At 35.9% G+C, this 13,710-nt stretch overlaps 2 protein-coding genes and 1 long non-coding RNA gene across 6 annotated transcripts in view; 2 read left to right on the forward strand and 1 right to left on the reverse strand.

Moving 5' to 3' along the window:
* The window catches only part of LOC108262158 (histone H2AX), a 361,614-nt gene that overhangs the window by 13,107 nt on the left and 334,797 nt on the right, over positions 1-13,710 (reverse strand). The window lies entirely within an intron of this gene.
* Positions 7,684-9,713, forward strand: LOC128630794 (uncharacterized). 4 transcript variants are annotated; one of them, XM_053679080.1, is made up of 5 exons: positions 7,684-7,902; positions 8,300-8,457; positions 8,625-8,761; positions 8,919-9,012; positions 9,272-9,713. In XM_053679080.1, the coding sequence occupies exons 2-5, from the start codon at positions 8,434-8,436 to the stop codon at positions 9,623-9,625; spliced, it is 609 nt and encodes a 202-aa protein (XP_053535055.1). In that variant the 5' UTR covers positions 7,684-7,902; positions 8,300-8,433; the 3' UTR covers positions 9,626-9,713. The 4 variants fall into 4 exon arrangements, 3 of the variants coding, with proteins under 3 accessions (XP_053535055.1, XP_053535057.1, XP_053535054.1); XM_053679082.1 differs by having other exon boundaries at positions 7,684-7,881; XM_053679079.1 differs by having other exon boundaries at positions 7,684-8,457.
* On the forward strand, positions 10,116-12,584 carry LOC108261809 (uncharacterized). The gene is made up of 2 exons (XR_001811663.3): positions 10,116-10,233; positions 10,432-12,584. It is a non-coding gene; the product is annotated as an uncharacterized LOC108261809 (long non-coding RNA).

Here is a 13,710-nt window from a genome sequence, read left to right on the forward strand (position 1 = left end):
ACATTCTCTATTTGTGTGTGTGTTTTTTTTGTACTGTATGTGTATTTCATCAGTGCTGCTATGAGCTTATTTCTCGTAGTAGCAATCTTCTTATAGCCTAGGCCATCTTTATGTAGAGCAACAATTATTTTTTTCCAGATCCTCAGAGAGTTCTTTGCCATGAGGTGCCATGTTGTATGAGGTACCATACCATGTACCAGTATGAGAGAGTATGAGAGCAATGACACCAAATTTAACACACCTGCTCCCCATTCACACCTGAGACCTTGTAACACTAACAAGTCACATGACACCGGGGAGGGAAAATGGCTAATTGGGCCCAATTTGGACATTTTCACTTAGGGGTGTAATCACTTTTGTTGCCAGTGGTTTAGACATTAATGGCTGTGTGTTGAGTTATTTTGAGGGGACAGCAAATTTACACTGTTACACAAGCTGTACACTCACTACTTTACATTGTAGCACAGTGTCATTTCTTTAGTGCTGTCACATGAAAAGATATAATCAAATATTTACAAAAATGTGAGGGGTGTACTCACTTTTGTGAGATACTGTAGAAGGGGAAAGTAAGAGAAAGAAACTGAAAAAAACCTCAGTCTTCCACGCACGCTCTCACCAACACGCTTCACTTGCTCCACTGTACTCACGCATGCGCACACACACACACACAGAGAGAGAGAGAGAGAGAGAGAGAGAGAGAGAGAGAGAGAGAGATGAGGGGAACTGTATTTAGTTTTACATATTAAGTTAAATCCAAAGTTAATAATGTTTAATAAATGTGTCACCACCCTGAAGTTGATTATTTTCATACCAGAGTGTGCAGAAGAATTTCTTATTTTATCAAAGAATGACACACCATACTTTTTCTCAGTTTATACTCATGTTACAGAACACCTGTGAGAAAAGTTAGTTCCTGTTATCCCTTACATTATAGCAGCTATAGACAGTCATTCATGCACCACCCTCTATTTTTTTTCTCCCCCAAAGTTAATAAGAAAAATGCAGCCCTCCATTCTAAAGAATTTCCCATGAAAGGAAAATAAAATGAAATAAAAACCTTCCTAATTAAACCCTTCTGTGCTTCATACTGTGTCACTATTCATCCATCCATCCATCTTCAACCGCTTACTCCTTTTCAGGGTCACGGGGAACCTGGAGCCTATCCCAGGGAGCATCGGGCACAAAGCGGGGTACACCCTGGACAGGGTACCAGTCCATCGCAGGACACTGTGTCACTATTCCTTCTAAGAAATAGACAGATTCCCCATTGACTGGAGGGAAGATGAGAAAATTTATTATGTAGTTAAGTTACTATGTAGTTACTGTATAACACACACACACACACACACACACACACACACACACACACACACACACACACACAGAGAGAGAGAGAGAGAGAGAGAGAGAGAGAGAGAGAGAGCAACAGACATACTGCAGTATTCTAATATCCATCCATGTCCTTGTATAAGTTTTAATTATAGGACTAACGTGTTAAAGTGAGAGCATTCATTTAAACCTGCAATTTGGCATGTAGCCAGAACGACTTTCAGTAAGTAGTAATTCATTCCTTGTAAATTTACATGTCAGAATTACACAATTTATACAATTAAAAATGTCCTTGCCAATCAGATAAAGATCTGCAGTAATATATTTTACCTACATTTTCTGTAATAAGTTTGTTTAAATGTTGCTGAGTCATACTTCAGTAAAATAAAGTGTACAGTACTAAATGAGCAATACTACAATAAACTTATTAGTGACTATTTAAGCATTAATTAATGCCATTTAAAATATTTCACAATATATTTATTAAGTCTTAAAGTGCTTTATAATTATGTATATTACATAAAGAACAATTTTACTGGAATGTTGTAATGCCTTATTAGAGTTGTAAATATATACAAATATTTGTTACCAAATTGCAAAGCCTTATATTCAGCAAGCTTTTTAAAATGTTAATAAAATTCTATAAATAAACTCTTACTCATTTAGGCCGATATTTTTATATAAATTATTTTTTTTATATTTCACCTGGGGTTGTTGTTAACCAAGGAGTTGCCAATGTGAATCTCAGCACCATTTATCTGTTCTGAACAGCAGTCGCCTCTGTTAGTGACGATTACACTGCTAATATCATACACCGCCAACAATCCACCCTCCACCATGGGTTATACTGAGGATTTGTAGCAGTACATGAGTTGAAATTCATGTTAGATGCTTTGTTGTCATCGATAGCAAAGTAAGCAGGATAATTGTTAGTGTAAAGAAGATTGTATTGCTATTCCTCATAAGGCCACATGGTATGAATGTTGGTGCCAGACGAGCTGGTTTGAGAATTTTAGAGGCTGATCTGGGATTTTCACAGACAGCAGTCTCTTGAGTTTACACAGAATGGTGGAGAAAAACAAACACCTTGTTGATGAGAGAGGACAGAGGAGAATGGACAGACTGGTTCGTAGGTGGGCGTGGACTCACTGGAACGGGACAGTTGAAGAATGGAAAAACATTGCCTGATTTGATGAATCTTGATTTCTATTGTGACATGTAGATGATAGGGTCAGACATTGGCATCAGCAGCATGAACCTGCCTTGTGTCAACAGTCCAGACTGCTGCTGGTGGTATGATGTCCTGTGGAACTATAGAACCCTGTGTGTGTGTGTGTGTGTGTGTGTGTGTGTGTGTGTGTGTGTGTGTGTGTGTGTGACTGAGTGTGTGTATGTGCTGTTGTTTGTTTCCCTCCTTCACCGACTACACCCACCTTGCCACAAGTGTTTTTCCTAAAAATGTTTGTAGTAGGACAAAAATAGAAAGAATATGGCACAAGCATTCTACCTAGAGTACGCCTACCATCAGAAGTCAGTGACTGGGTAAGAGTCCATTAGTCAGTGAAGCACTAACAAATTCTGAGAATTTAATCAGTGAAAATTCTACACTTTACATTCGAGCACATTTAAAAACTTTCTGCATTCCTCAAAATCTGCATACCTGATCTCTAAAAACATTTCAGAATATTCCTTTTGGCTTCATCACCACCCACCATTTTTTGGGGTTGCCACATTTAAATGAGTTAAGTAACAAATTATGTTTTGTAAAATATATTTCAGATATGTTTCACATTCTAGACCCGGGCTTCCAGAAAAGTACTGTAAACACATAACGTAACACATAATCCAGTACGATGAAATTCTTTGCTTGGAATTGTAGGTTGCAGAGTATAAATGATTAAACTTTGGGTTGTTAAGCTTCCTATGATTTTGTTTTGAAAGTTCCTTATAGTAGACAAACATCTGCTTCTATTTGAATCAAATCACCAAATATTTTATTTTTTTCTGTATATGAGCCAGACTGAGACAGATTCTAAAAAGATTGTATACAAGTGTCAATCTCTCCAAGCCACACTGGATAATCAAATCCCTTCCTTATACTTTCCACCATAACAGCATTCAAAAGCACTACAGCTGGAAAGAACAAGAAAGATACTGAGCAAGTCATATGATTATCACTCTTTAGCTCTTGTTTAGTTTGTCTACATATACCCCTCTGTTTCTTTGTTTCTTTGTAAAATCTTATAGTGCATTTCTAGCATCCAAGCCTTGTTTTCTACAACCCTAATTCTAAAAAAATTGGGATGCTGTATAAAATGTAAATAAAAACATAATGCAATGATTTGCAAATCTCATAAACCCATATTTTATTCACAAAAGAACATAGAATGCATCAAATGTTTAAACTGAGGAAATGTACCATTTTAAGGAAAAAATAAGGTAATTTTGAATATGATGGCAGCAACACGTCTAAAAAAAAAGTTGGGACAGGACCATGTTTACCACCGTGTGGTATCCCCTCTTCTTTTAACAACAGTCTGTGTAAGTCTGGGAACTGAGCAGACCAGTTGCTGGAGTTTTGGGAGAGGAAGGTTGTCTCATTTGTGTCTGATACAGAATCCTAGCTGCTCAACAATCCTCAGTCTTCTTTGTCGTATTTTTCATTTCATGAAGCACCAAATGTTTGGTGCTTCAATTGGTGAAAGGTCCGGACTGCAGGCATATGTGTATCATGCATTATATCAAATAATTATTTTAAATAGGACACCAATTTAATTAAGAAAACCATCCAATCCCTTATGGTTCATTTTGACCCACTTTGCATTCTAGGGTTAATATGTCGCTTTAAGTATGATAACCATGTTATATGGACTTTGATATGATATACTTATATATTGTAGACAGTAGTTTCTAATAAACATACTGGTTCTATTTTTATTAAATACAGCTTATAGTAACTACTGACCTAGACGTATTTCCCGAATGTTAACCGCACCCCCAGCTCCCTCCTGTAATTTACAGTTGAAATTACTCGATCTGGCAACCTGATATTCAGGTCTGACCATCAGCACTTACTGTAGAACCGCTGGGCTACAGAGGTGCAACTACAGCTGCTGATCACTCCAACTATTCAACATTTCCCCTCTAGAGTGTATAAACACGACACACTCTTTAACCACGTACCAATTTTCCTTTTCTCTCTCTCTCTCTCTCTCTCTCTCTCTCTCTCTCTCTCTCTCACACACACACACACACACACACACACACTAAACGTTCCCTTGGTGCTTATAACATTGGTACCAAAAGGTTTCCTATTTTTAATGTAATTAAATTTTTAATTTTTTGTGCCAGATCAACAAAATAACCTCCAATATGTTTTTCCCTGAAAAGAACGTGAAAAAGAAAACACACGTGCACGCTACTTGTATAATAGACTACAGTAGATCTGTATTAAATGATTAAATTATATTTAAGTATGTTTTTACATCACATTTCTGTCCAGTGAAGTGATTGACCAATGCTAATGATTATTTGACAATAATAATAATAATATCATATAATAATAATAATAATAATAATAATAATAATAATAATAATAATAATAATAATAATTATTATTATTATTATTATTATTATTGTTGTTGTTGTTGTTGTTGTTATTGTTATTATTATTATTTCATAGTGCATGACATTTTGTATTTGTAGTGTAAAACATTTGGATTGGCTTACATATTGGTAGACATATGCTAATTTAAAAAAATATAAGCTTCAGAGCAAGGGCGCTACCCATAGTGTTAAGCTAATGCAACATGAAGTTCCCTTTGAAAGGGAATACAGTCAGCCACTATTGACCTTAGAGTGCACTGTGCTAAAAGTGTGTCACATTTTTATTTGATAGTTTTATTTAGAATTAAAGAAACCAGAGTGAAATTTCATTATCCTGAGTATCCAGTTACACAGATGGAGAGGTGAGTGTAGATTTGGCTAAATAAATTATACAATCTAGAAACAAACAAGTGGGATATAATCAGTGGTTGATTTTAGACACGATCATTCCTGATATTATTAATAATACTGCTGTTGGTTTGAGTTGAGCACTGACAATCAAATTAAAAGAAGAAGAAGAAGTAGAAGAAGAAGAAGAAGAAGAAGAAGAAGAAGAAGAAGAAGAAGAAGAAGAAGAAGAAGAAGCCAGTATTTAGTGGTTTGGGTTTTAAAGTGGAGTGATGAGAAGAAATCCTAAGAGACTGCTACAGTGTCCTCCCAGGAATCCATGGCTAATCATAGGCTGAAGTGTTTCAGAGACATTCTGAACACTCTGTGTAATGTGAATTTCTTTACTGAGTCTTAGTTACAGATTATTGAATATGTTGCATGTTAAATAAGATTCTGATACTAACAATGGGAAATGTTGATTTAAGGGAATGAACAAGGATGAGCCAAATAAGATAAAAATTATGTAAAATCATAAAAAAAGAACATGTATTAAATAGAAAATCCCATAATTGTTTCACAAAAGTAAACAAACAAACAAATAAATAAATTAAAAGCCCATTAATATTTGGTAATGTGCTGTACTGAGAATCATCATTCTACAAACATTGGAAATTCTCAAGCAGGTAAGTGTCTAAGGGAAGGAACAAAGTTTAAAGTGAACACATTTATGCCAGTGAGTAAAACCTCATTCTTACATGATCTCAGCACTTTCTGTGTTTTAAACATGCTTCCAACCATACAAAAATTCATCATGACTGATGACTGATTGGCTGGGAGGTGACAAGGATTCTGAGTATTGTTCAATAAAGCTGATGATATATCTGCAGTGAAAACTGTAAAGGTGCACTGATGAATGAGCAGTTCTTACAACCAGGATAATCTGAGTGTTTTGTTTTCTACTATATTAACCTAAATTCTCACTATCCCAGAAAAGCTACTGACTATACTTTATCTACTCAATAATATTTGTGAGAGAAACTTAACTAGCAATATTCTACCAGTAAATATAGCTATTCTTTTAAACTCAAACCGAGGTATAACTATGCTAAACCCAGAAATCAAGAGGCATGTTTAATACATCAATCACATAGTACATATAACAGGGTCTGTACAGATGCTTCATAATGAAATTCCAGGACTTTCAAGCACTTTTCAAATACTGTGTATGCTTTTGTTTTCACGGACTATACAAGAGATGTCATTCAAACATATTCTTTATTTCTTCTTTGTAAATTCCAAAAAATATTATTATTAATAATAATAATAATAATAAAAACACAGCCAATTTTAATATAGCTCCTTTTCCCAGCCATGATGGACTAAATTTGTATTTCCCAGGCACTGAATCATCTTCACTATAATGTTAAAATACTCCAAGTGAGTGACAGGAGCACTGTGTCCACACGTTTCTAGATGATGTCATGCACTAATTAGCATATTCATTACATCATTACATCGTATTTTCATTCTGCCTAAAGTCAGCCCTTTACAGCCAAATTCCCAATAAAGCTGTTTTCATTCACGTATTTTTTCTGTTTCTGTTGTCAGACAACAGGACGAGTATGAAATAGTGACTGAACCACGGCCCAATAAGAGACTACATGTTCACCAGCAGTCACTTTCAAACCTTTTCCAAGCTGCTGATCTACACTGCTAAAATTCTGATTTTATAACCGTGACGTCATCTGACTAAACCACCACACACATAAGTTAAAGACAACGAGTGCACTGTGATTTCGTGCTATATTTCCATGTAAAATAATCTCTCAGAGAGAAAGTTAGAGGTGAATGAATGTGCTGCTCCTCTCTGCCCCTCACTGAACAGAGTAGCCGCAGAGAGCAATATTAGCAGTAAATTTGTGTACTTTATTATGATAACTATACTGCTATGTACATGATATAATGTTAATGTGTTAATATGTTTTAAATGTGTTTGTGTGCTGTCCTTATACCGTGTCTAGGTCAGTCTCCCGGCGCGCGCGCACAGACATATATAGTCAAATCGGAGCAGCGAGCCATAAGATCCGTTATGACGTCACGTTCAGAGTTCTATAAGTTTCCTGATGGTATGCTTGACGGTTGTTCCGTTTATGACGCCGCAAATGTCGAGGTTTTTAAACGTTGTGGTATCTGAGCTGGCCTCTGTATTCATTGAACGGAGTAGTGTTTAATCATTGGTCTATCTAACCTTTTCATGTGGTTAGTTTCTTTGTTTGTTCATCTATGTTTAAGAATGGACACTGAAATAATATATCCAGATATGTGTACAGCTGCTGTGTGACAATGTAAACTTAAAAAACCCCAACATTTCCATGTCTAGAGAAGAGGGTGCGTTCTTTAAAAATTAAATCATAATGATGATGCTGTGAAACATTTCAGAAGCTCCGTGTATTGTCCTTGATACGTGAAAACTAGACAATGCACAGTAATAACACTGATGAGCCGCGTCAGTGTAAAATAGCCCAAACCTACCTTCTGTTTCAGGCGGCGTTGTGCTGGATGGAGCTTGACTGCCCTCGTGTGTCCAAACTCAGGAACGGCAGTTTCCCTGAAGGGGTATTCTGTTCCAAGTTTGTGGTAGTTAGCCAAGAAATATTACATGATTACTATTACTCTCTCTCCCCTTTTTAAAACCTGTTCACGATAATTATTGTATACATTACCTTTATTTTTGTAATCTTCTCCCCTATTTGTGGATATTCTTGAGTGAAATAGATGAGGCCACGTAGGGAACACATGAAGTTACCTAGGAGCAGAGTCTAAAATATCTTTTTGAGGGACCTCAAACTATTATCATTTGCTATACTATTGATCATTACGTTAAGTACATCTTATTCGTATATGGAAAGTACTTAATGAAGATAATATACTTTATATTTTTTTATGTAACCATTCAAGTATTTGTTGAAATGCTTTTGTTACTGATAAATACATGTACATTTAAATTGATTTTGTTCTGTCTGTGATTTTGTAGATCTGGATGTTCAGCTGGTCTCAGATCAAGCATCCTCCTCTGTACTGACTCCACTATCCCCAGCTTCATCCCATTCATCAGATTCCACAATTGTCCTGGAGTCCACAAGAAAGAAGAGGAACCCAACAGGGTTAATGGAGCAGAATGAAGCAAGACAGGTAAGCTTTGAATAAATGCATTTAAAATCCTCAATTACATAATTGTTTATTATTGATACTTATCTGTAGAAGTGTTTTGTAAATGTATTCTCGACATAAAGGAAAGGCATTAAAAATCCTCTTAAATTTCCATGAGCATGTCATAACAATGTAAGATGTTTTGGCAGAAAGTTGATTGTGTTCTGAGGGTCAATCCAAAGGGTGAGGAAATCTCCAAGGAGTATGAAAAGACCAAAACACTAGCAGATGTCACACATAAACAGATGGTGAACGCCCTGGTTGCAGACATGTTAGAGCTACATGGGTAAGAATTGGAGGTCACTTCCCTCCCTTTATCATCACAACAGATTCATGTGGCACAGATAAAGAATGCTATTCTGTGTTGCTATAAAAGGGGAATTTATCCTTTAACTTCTTGCAAAACATGCACACTTGCAAAGTAAACTGATTTATTTTGAAAGGAGGATTCCATCCTCAAGTGTGAGGACCAGTTATGCACTGGGAATTGTGACACTTTTTCCATACCTCCAAGATCCTTTCTCCAAACATGGATATGTAAGTTCTTGTATTCTGTCTGAAAACCCAAACCAGTGTGTTTTTATATTTTCTTCCCTTTTATAGTTTTAAAGTTAAAATGATCTTGTTTTAGATGAGTGTTTATAGGTTGCTCAGCTTTGTATTTTCCACTTGTTTTTGTAATGTTATATAGTCATTGTGTGAACTTATTGTGTTGAGTAATTCATTCTTGAAGCCAAGCACGAGATGCCTCTGTTTGGGTCTTTTCTTAAACAGGAACACTACTATGATCCTTTAGGGTAATACTGGCTTCATTGCATGGAGGATCAAGACAGTTCAACATAACACCTGTGCTGGCTCCCGGTGTCATTCCAAGACTGTTCTTGAGGATGGTCCAAAAACCAGACGAGAATCTCTGTTATTCTGTCAACAGCGATTTGGTGAGGAGTGCAGGGAGGCGATATCTACAATACGATATTCCACTGATGAATCTGTGGTCAAAGAGAAGATGAGAGCGACTTTCCAGTATCTGCAGAAGATGGTCGGTGAGGATGCATCATCTTCAGTCCTGGATTTGTTCACTCGTTTCCTTGCTGTATCTGGATTGGTAAGAAAGTATTTAGCTTTGGAAGTAGTTTTGAAAAGGAAATGACCTTCTCTGTAGTTATTAAATGAGTTCACTGGTACAGCAGAGAAAGGAGCTGTTCAATGATCACCATAACAACAACAGGCCGGTCCAAACTGAGAAATTCAACATTCTAATCTTTTATATCCCAAATGTATGCATAAATAACACAGCAGATCTTAATTTTTAGTATTTGACCTTTTATCCATTTATGTCCGTTATGTTTAAACCTGTATAAACCTTATTTAAAGATCGACCACGATTTCTCCATGATGTTTGGTCATGAAGTGTCTCAGAATTTCCTGGCAAAGTGGACAATATTCTTCAAGCCAAAAATCATTGCAGACTGCAAGACTCTTAAGAATATGGGCGAGCTGCTGTCAGGAACTGAACCTGAATCTGAGGACTACAATGGTTAGTATAAATTGTTATGTATTTTAAAAATGTTCCATTCTTTAAAAAAATAATTAAAGAGAGATCATTTAATTATTCTGTGATGTCTTTACGATGGGACAGCGATATGTCCTCAATCCTTTTGCAGCTGCATCTGCTCCCTCCAACCTCAAGAGGCCAGAAAAAAAATATCCAAGATCAGTTCAGCTCAAGCAACCAGCCATCTTGTGAGCTACCTTAAGGTATGCAAAAGTTAATATTTAAACATCACATCTTAATTTTACGAACTCTTGAGGTGTAGATTATTTTAGGATTCTGAGACCTGCATCTCATTTTGCATACTCCACCTACAAACAAGATGTGATGGTGCTAGTGATAATGTAAAAAAAACATGCAGTTTTATTTTAATATTTATTTTATGTCCCTTTGCTGACCTTCAGGAAGGAGCCAGTGTGACTACCTTCATTGAGAGTGCTGACACAAGACAACCATTCCTCCTCTGTATCAGTGAGCGAAAGAAGGATATCCCAAAGTTCTACATTATTATAGACCCAAAACTGATCCCATGTAAGGCGCACACGTCAGTGGCAGCTTTTGATGAACTGTTCAAAGTTCACTATGTCTTCAGTTTCTCATATGATGAAGCTCTTTGAGATTTCTACACATTTATCCAAACCAACATCTACAACATCGATGTCGGAAGAGCAAAGCAGAGCCCGCATGTTAAAGAACTTCGAGCACGATTGCTGCAGCGAGATTAACTGCCTTGAAGATGTTCACGTGTTTTGTATGTAAAGCACACCTCAGAACTTGTTTGGCTCTTCATCAACATTTAAAATTTCAACATGGTTTATATCCTAGCAAAAAGTTACATTTAAAATGTGGAGAGCCAAGTCACCTGTTATCATTTCCAAAACCATGCACTGTTCTCGCAGCAAAAGCACACTTTACAGATTCTACTCTATTACAACGATTTTGAAATTGCTAACCCTCTAGGTTCCAAGAGGGGGATCCACAAACTTGGTTGTATCTATTTTACTCTAAAAAAAAAAAAAAAAAAAATCTTCCATCCAAGTGTAACTCTGTACTGATTAATGTACATCTTGCAGCTCTATTCTACATGGAAGATCTTAAGACATACGGTTTTGATGTGATACTAAAGCCCCTTATTGATGACCTGAAAATCTTAGAAGCCAAAGGCATACAGCTTCCTTGTTTTGAACCACCATGGTTTGGCTCAGTAATTCAAGTAACAGGAGATAATTTGGCTTTAAATGGCTTACTGGGATTTGTGTAATATTTCAGTGCAACTAATTTCTGTAGGCTTTGTTTAATTAGTAAGGAAGAAGTTCAATCTATATTTTCTGAAGATCATTCTGGCTTAATTTTCCGTTCCAAAGAGGTTCATACTGAACATTGTAAGGCACTAAATGAAAATCCTGAACTGCGGTCAATATATGATGTCAAAAAGTCATGTGTGCTCAATTCATTACAGTATTTCCATTATACTGATAACTATGCTGTTGACATCATGCATGATCTGCTAGAGGGTGTGGTACAGTATGAAATTAAACTGGTTTTTGAGTACCTTGTTAAACAGGATGCAGAGCTTTAATTATGGTTACACAAACCGTAAAAACAAACCAAGTGGGTTAAAAATGGATGATAAGGGCAAACACCTGGGTTTGAATGCCATACAGTCATGGTGTCTTCTGCACAACACTCCACTGATATTTGGTGGTCATTGAAAGGAATAACAATCACTGGAACTTTCTCCTACTTTTGATACAGATTGTCAATATAGTGTTCTCCTACACCATAACTGATGGGATGATATGTTACTTAAAACATCTGATCTGTGATCACCATACTCTATTCAAAGAATTGTTTCCTGACAAGACGTCGATTCCCAAGCACCACTTGATCTGAGATGCATAAAAAAATTGGCCCTCTTATCCATATGTGGTGAATGCGATTTGAAGCTAAGCACCATATTTTCAAAAGATGTGGCAAAAAATTTCAAGAATCTCATTAAATCATTAGTAAAGCAACATCAACGTCAATTGACATTTAACTATTAAAATTATTGTTTTAGAAGGTTTGAATTTGGTCCTACATCAAAAACCATCTGTAACTTGCAAGGTGGGGAAGAACTCAGTCAGACATTATATTTAGAAGCCTGTTTGAGTGTTACAAGTACAAAGTGGGTCAGACATTATGGTACTGAGTATCAGGTTGGTGTGTTCATATGCACTGGATGTACCTATGATCTCCCTGTGTTCAAAAAGATCTGTGAGATAATAATATATGAAGAGAGTGCTTTCATTATTTCCTGCAATGTAAAAATGATGTACTATGATGACCACTTCAATGCATACTGTATAGAAGATAACCAAATGGATGAGTTTTCTGTCATCTCTGTGAATGAACTGACACACTTTAGGCTATTTGACCAGCAGTGCTCTAATGAGAATAATCAAAGAGAGTACATAGTGCCCAATTGTTATATTTAGAAAGACTTGACCTGAGGGGTCAGTAATGTTAACGCCCTTGAAAAAAGAAAACTATTAAAGCAACCAACTTGTTTTTTTTCTTTGTTTGCCTTTTAGATTTGTAATCATTTAAATGTTACTTTAATTGTGCAGTAGCATATTAACACTTTATAGTGTTAGAGGCAACTCATTTAATAGTATGCAATTAACACTATGAGATTTAATGAATTACTCCTATGAGAATTAATTTCTAACACTACACACTGGTGTTGAGAAACTAACACTTGAGTAGTGTTCAATTTCAACTATACAAAGAGTTGATGTGAACTCTATTAAAGTGTTAAAATGACACTGTGGAGTGTGGACCCCTCCGGACACTTTAAAAGTGTTGAAATGAAACTCCAATAGAGTGGATTTGTTTCTGTGGAATTTGCTGTGTATGTATATTTTATAATGTTAAAGTGCACACCTTGATTTCTATTATAATAACATTATTAATGTATTTCTAATGTTATTAGACATGTCATTCTCATCACTGCTCCTAGATAACTTAGTGTTCCCTAGGTGGCCTCATCTATTTCACTTCGAGAATATCCACAAATAGGGAAGAACATTACCTTCATCTTTGTAATGTATACAATAATGATCATGAACGAGTTAAAAAGAGGACACAGTAATATAAACCATGTAATATTTCTTACCCTACTCGGGCCTAACTACAAATGTACTCTTATGACAGAATACCGCTGCTGGGAAATTGCCGTTCCCGAGGTTGGGCACACGAGGGCAGTCAAGCTCCATCCAGCACAACACACAACGCCACCTGAAACAGAAGGTAGGTTTGGGCTAATTTACAGATACAGCTCATTACTGTGCATTGTATTGTTCGGACATAACCACAATTAACGGCTCTTCTATAAAAAAACAAACATCATGTAATATTCATAGCACTATATTTATATTAAAAATACAAAATTAATAACTAACCTTTTTCTAATGTTGATAGAAAGCCTTTTACATCATTTACAAATACAGATATATATATATATATATATATATATATATATATATATATATATATATATATATATATATATATATATATATATATATATATATATATATCCTTTTCTCTCCATAACACGTTCTAATATTTAAACTGGACACACGAGGGCAGTCAAGCTCCATCCAGCACAAGACACAACGCCGCCTGGAACAGAAGGCAGA

This window comes from Ictalurus punctatus, unplaced genomic scaffold (assembly GCF_001660625.3).
Source record: "Ictalurus punctatus breed USDA103 unplaced genomic scaffold, Coco_2.0 Super-Scaffold_100060, whole genome shotgun sequence".
NCBI classification, from domain to species: Eukaryota; Metazoa; Chordata; class Actinopteri; order Siluriformes; family Ictaluridae; genus Ictalurus; species Ictalurus punctatus.

Coding starts and splice junctions, on each gene's coding strand:
- LOC128630794 (XM_053679079.1), top strand. CDS start 8,434: ATGGAGCAGAATGAAGCAAGACAG. Junction 8,762..8,918: donor GACATGTTAGAGCTACATGG/GTAAGAATTGGA, acceptor TTATTTTGAAAG/GAGGATTCCATCCTCAAGTG. Junction 9,013..9,271: donor CTTTCTCCAAACATGGATAT/GTAAGTTCTTGT, acceptor ATGATCCTTTAG/GGTAATACTGGCTTCATTGC.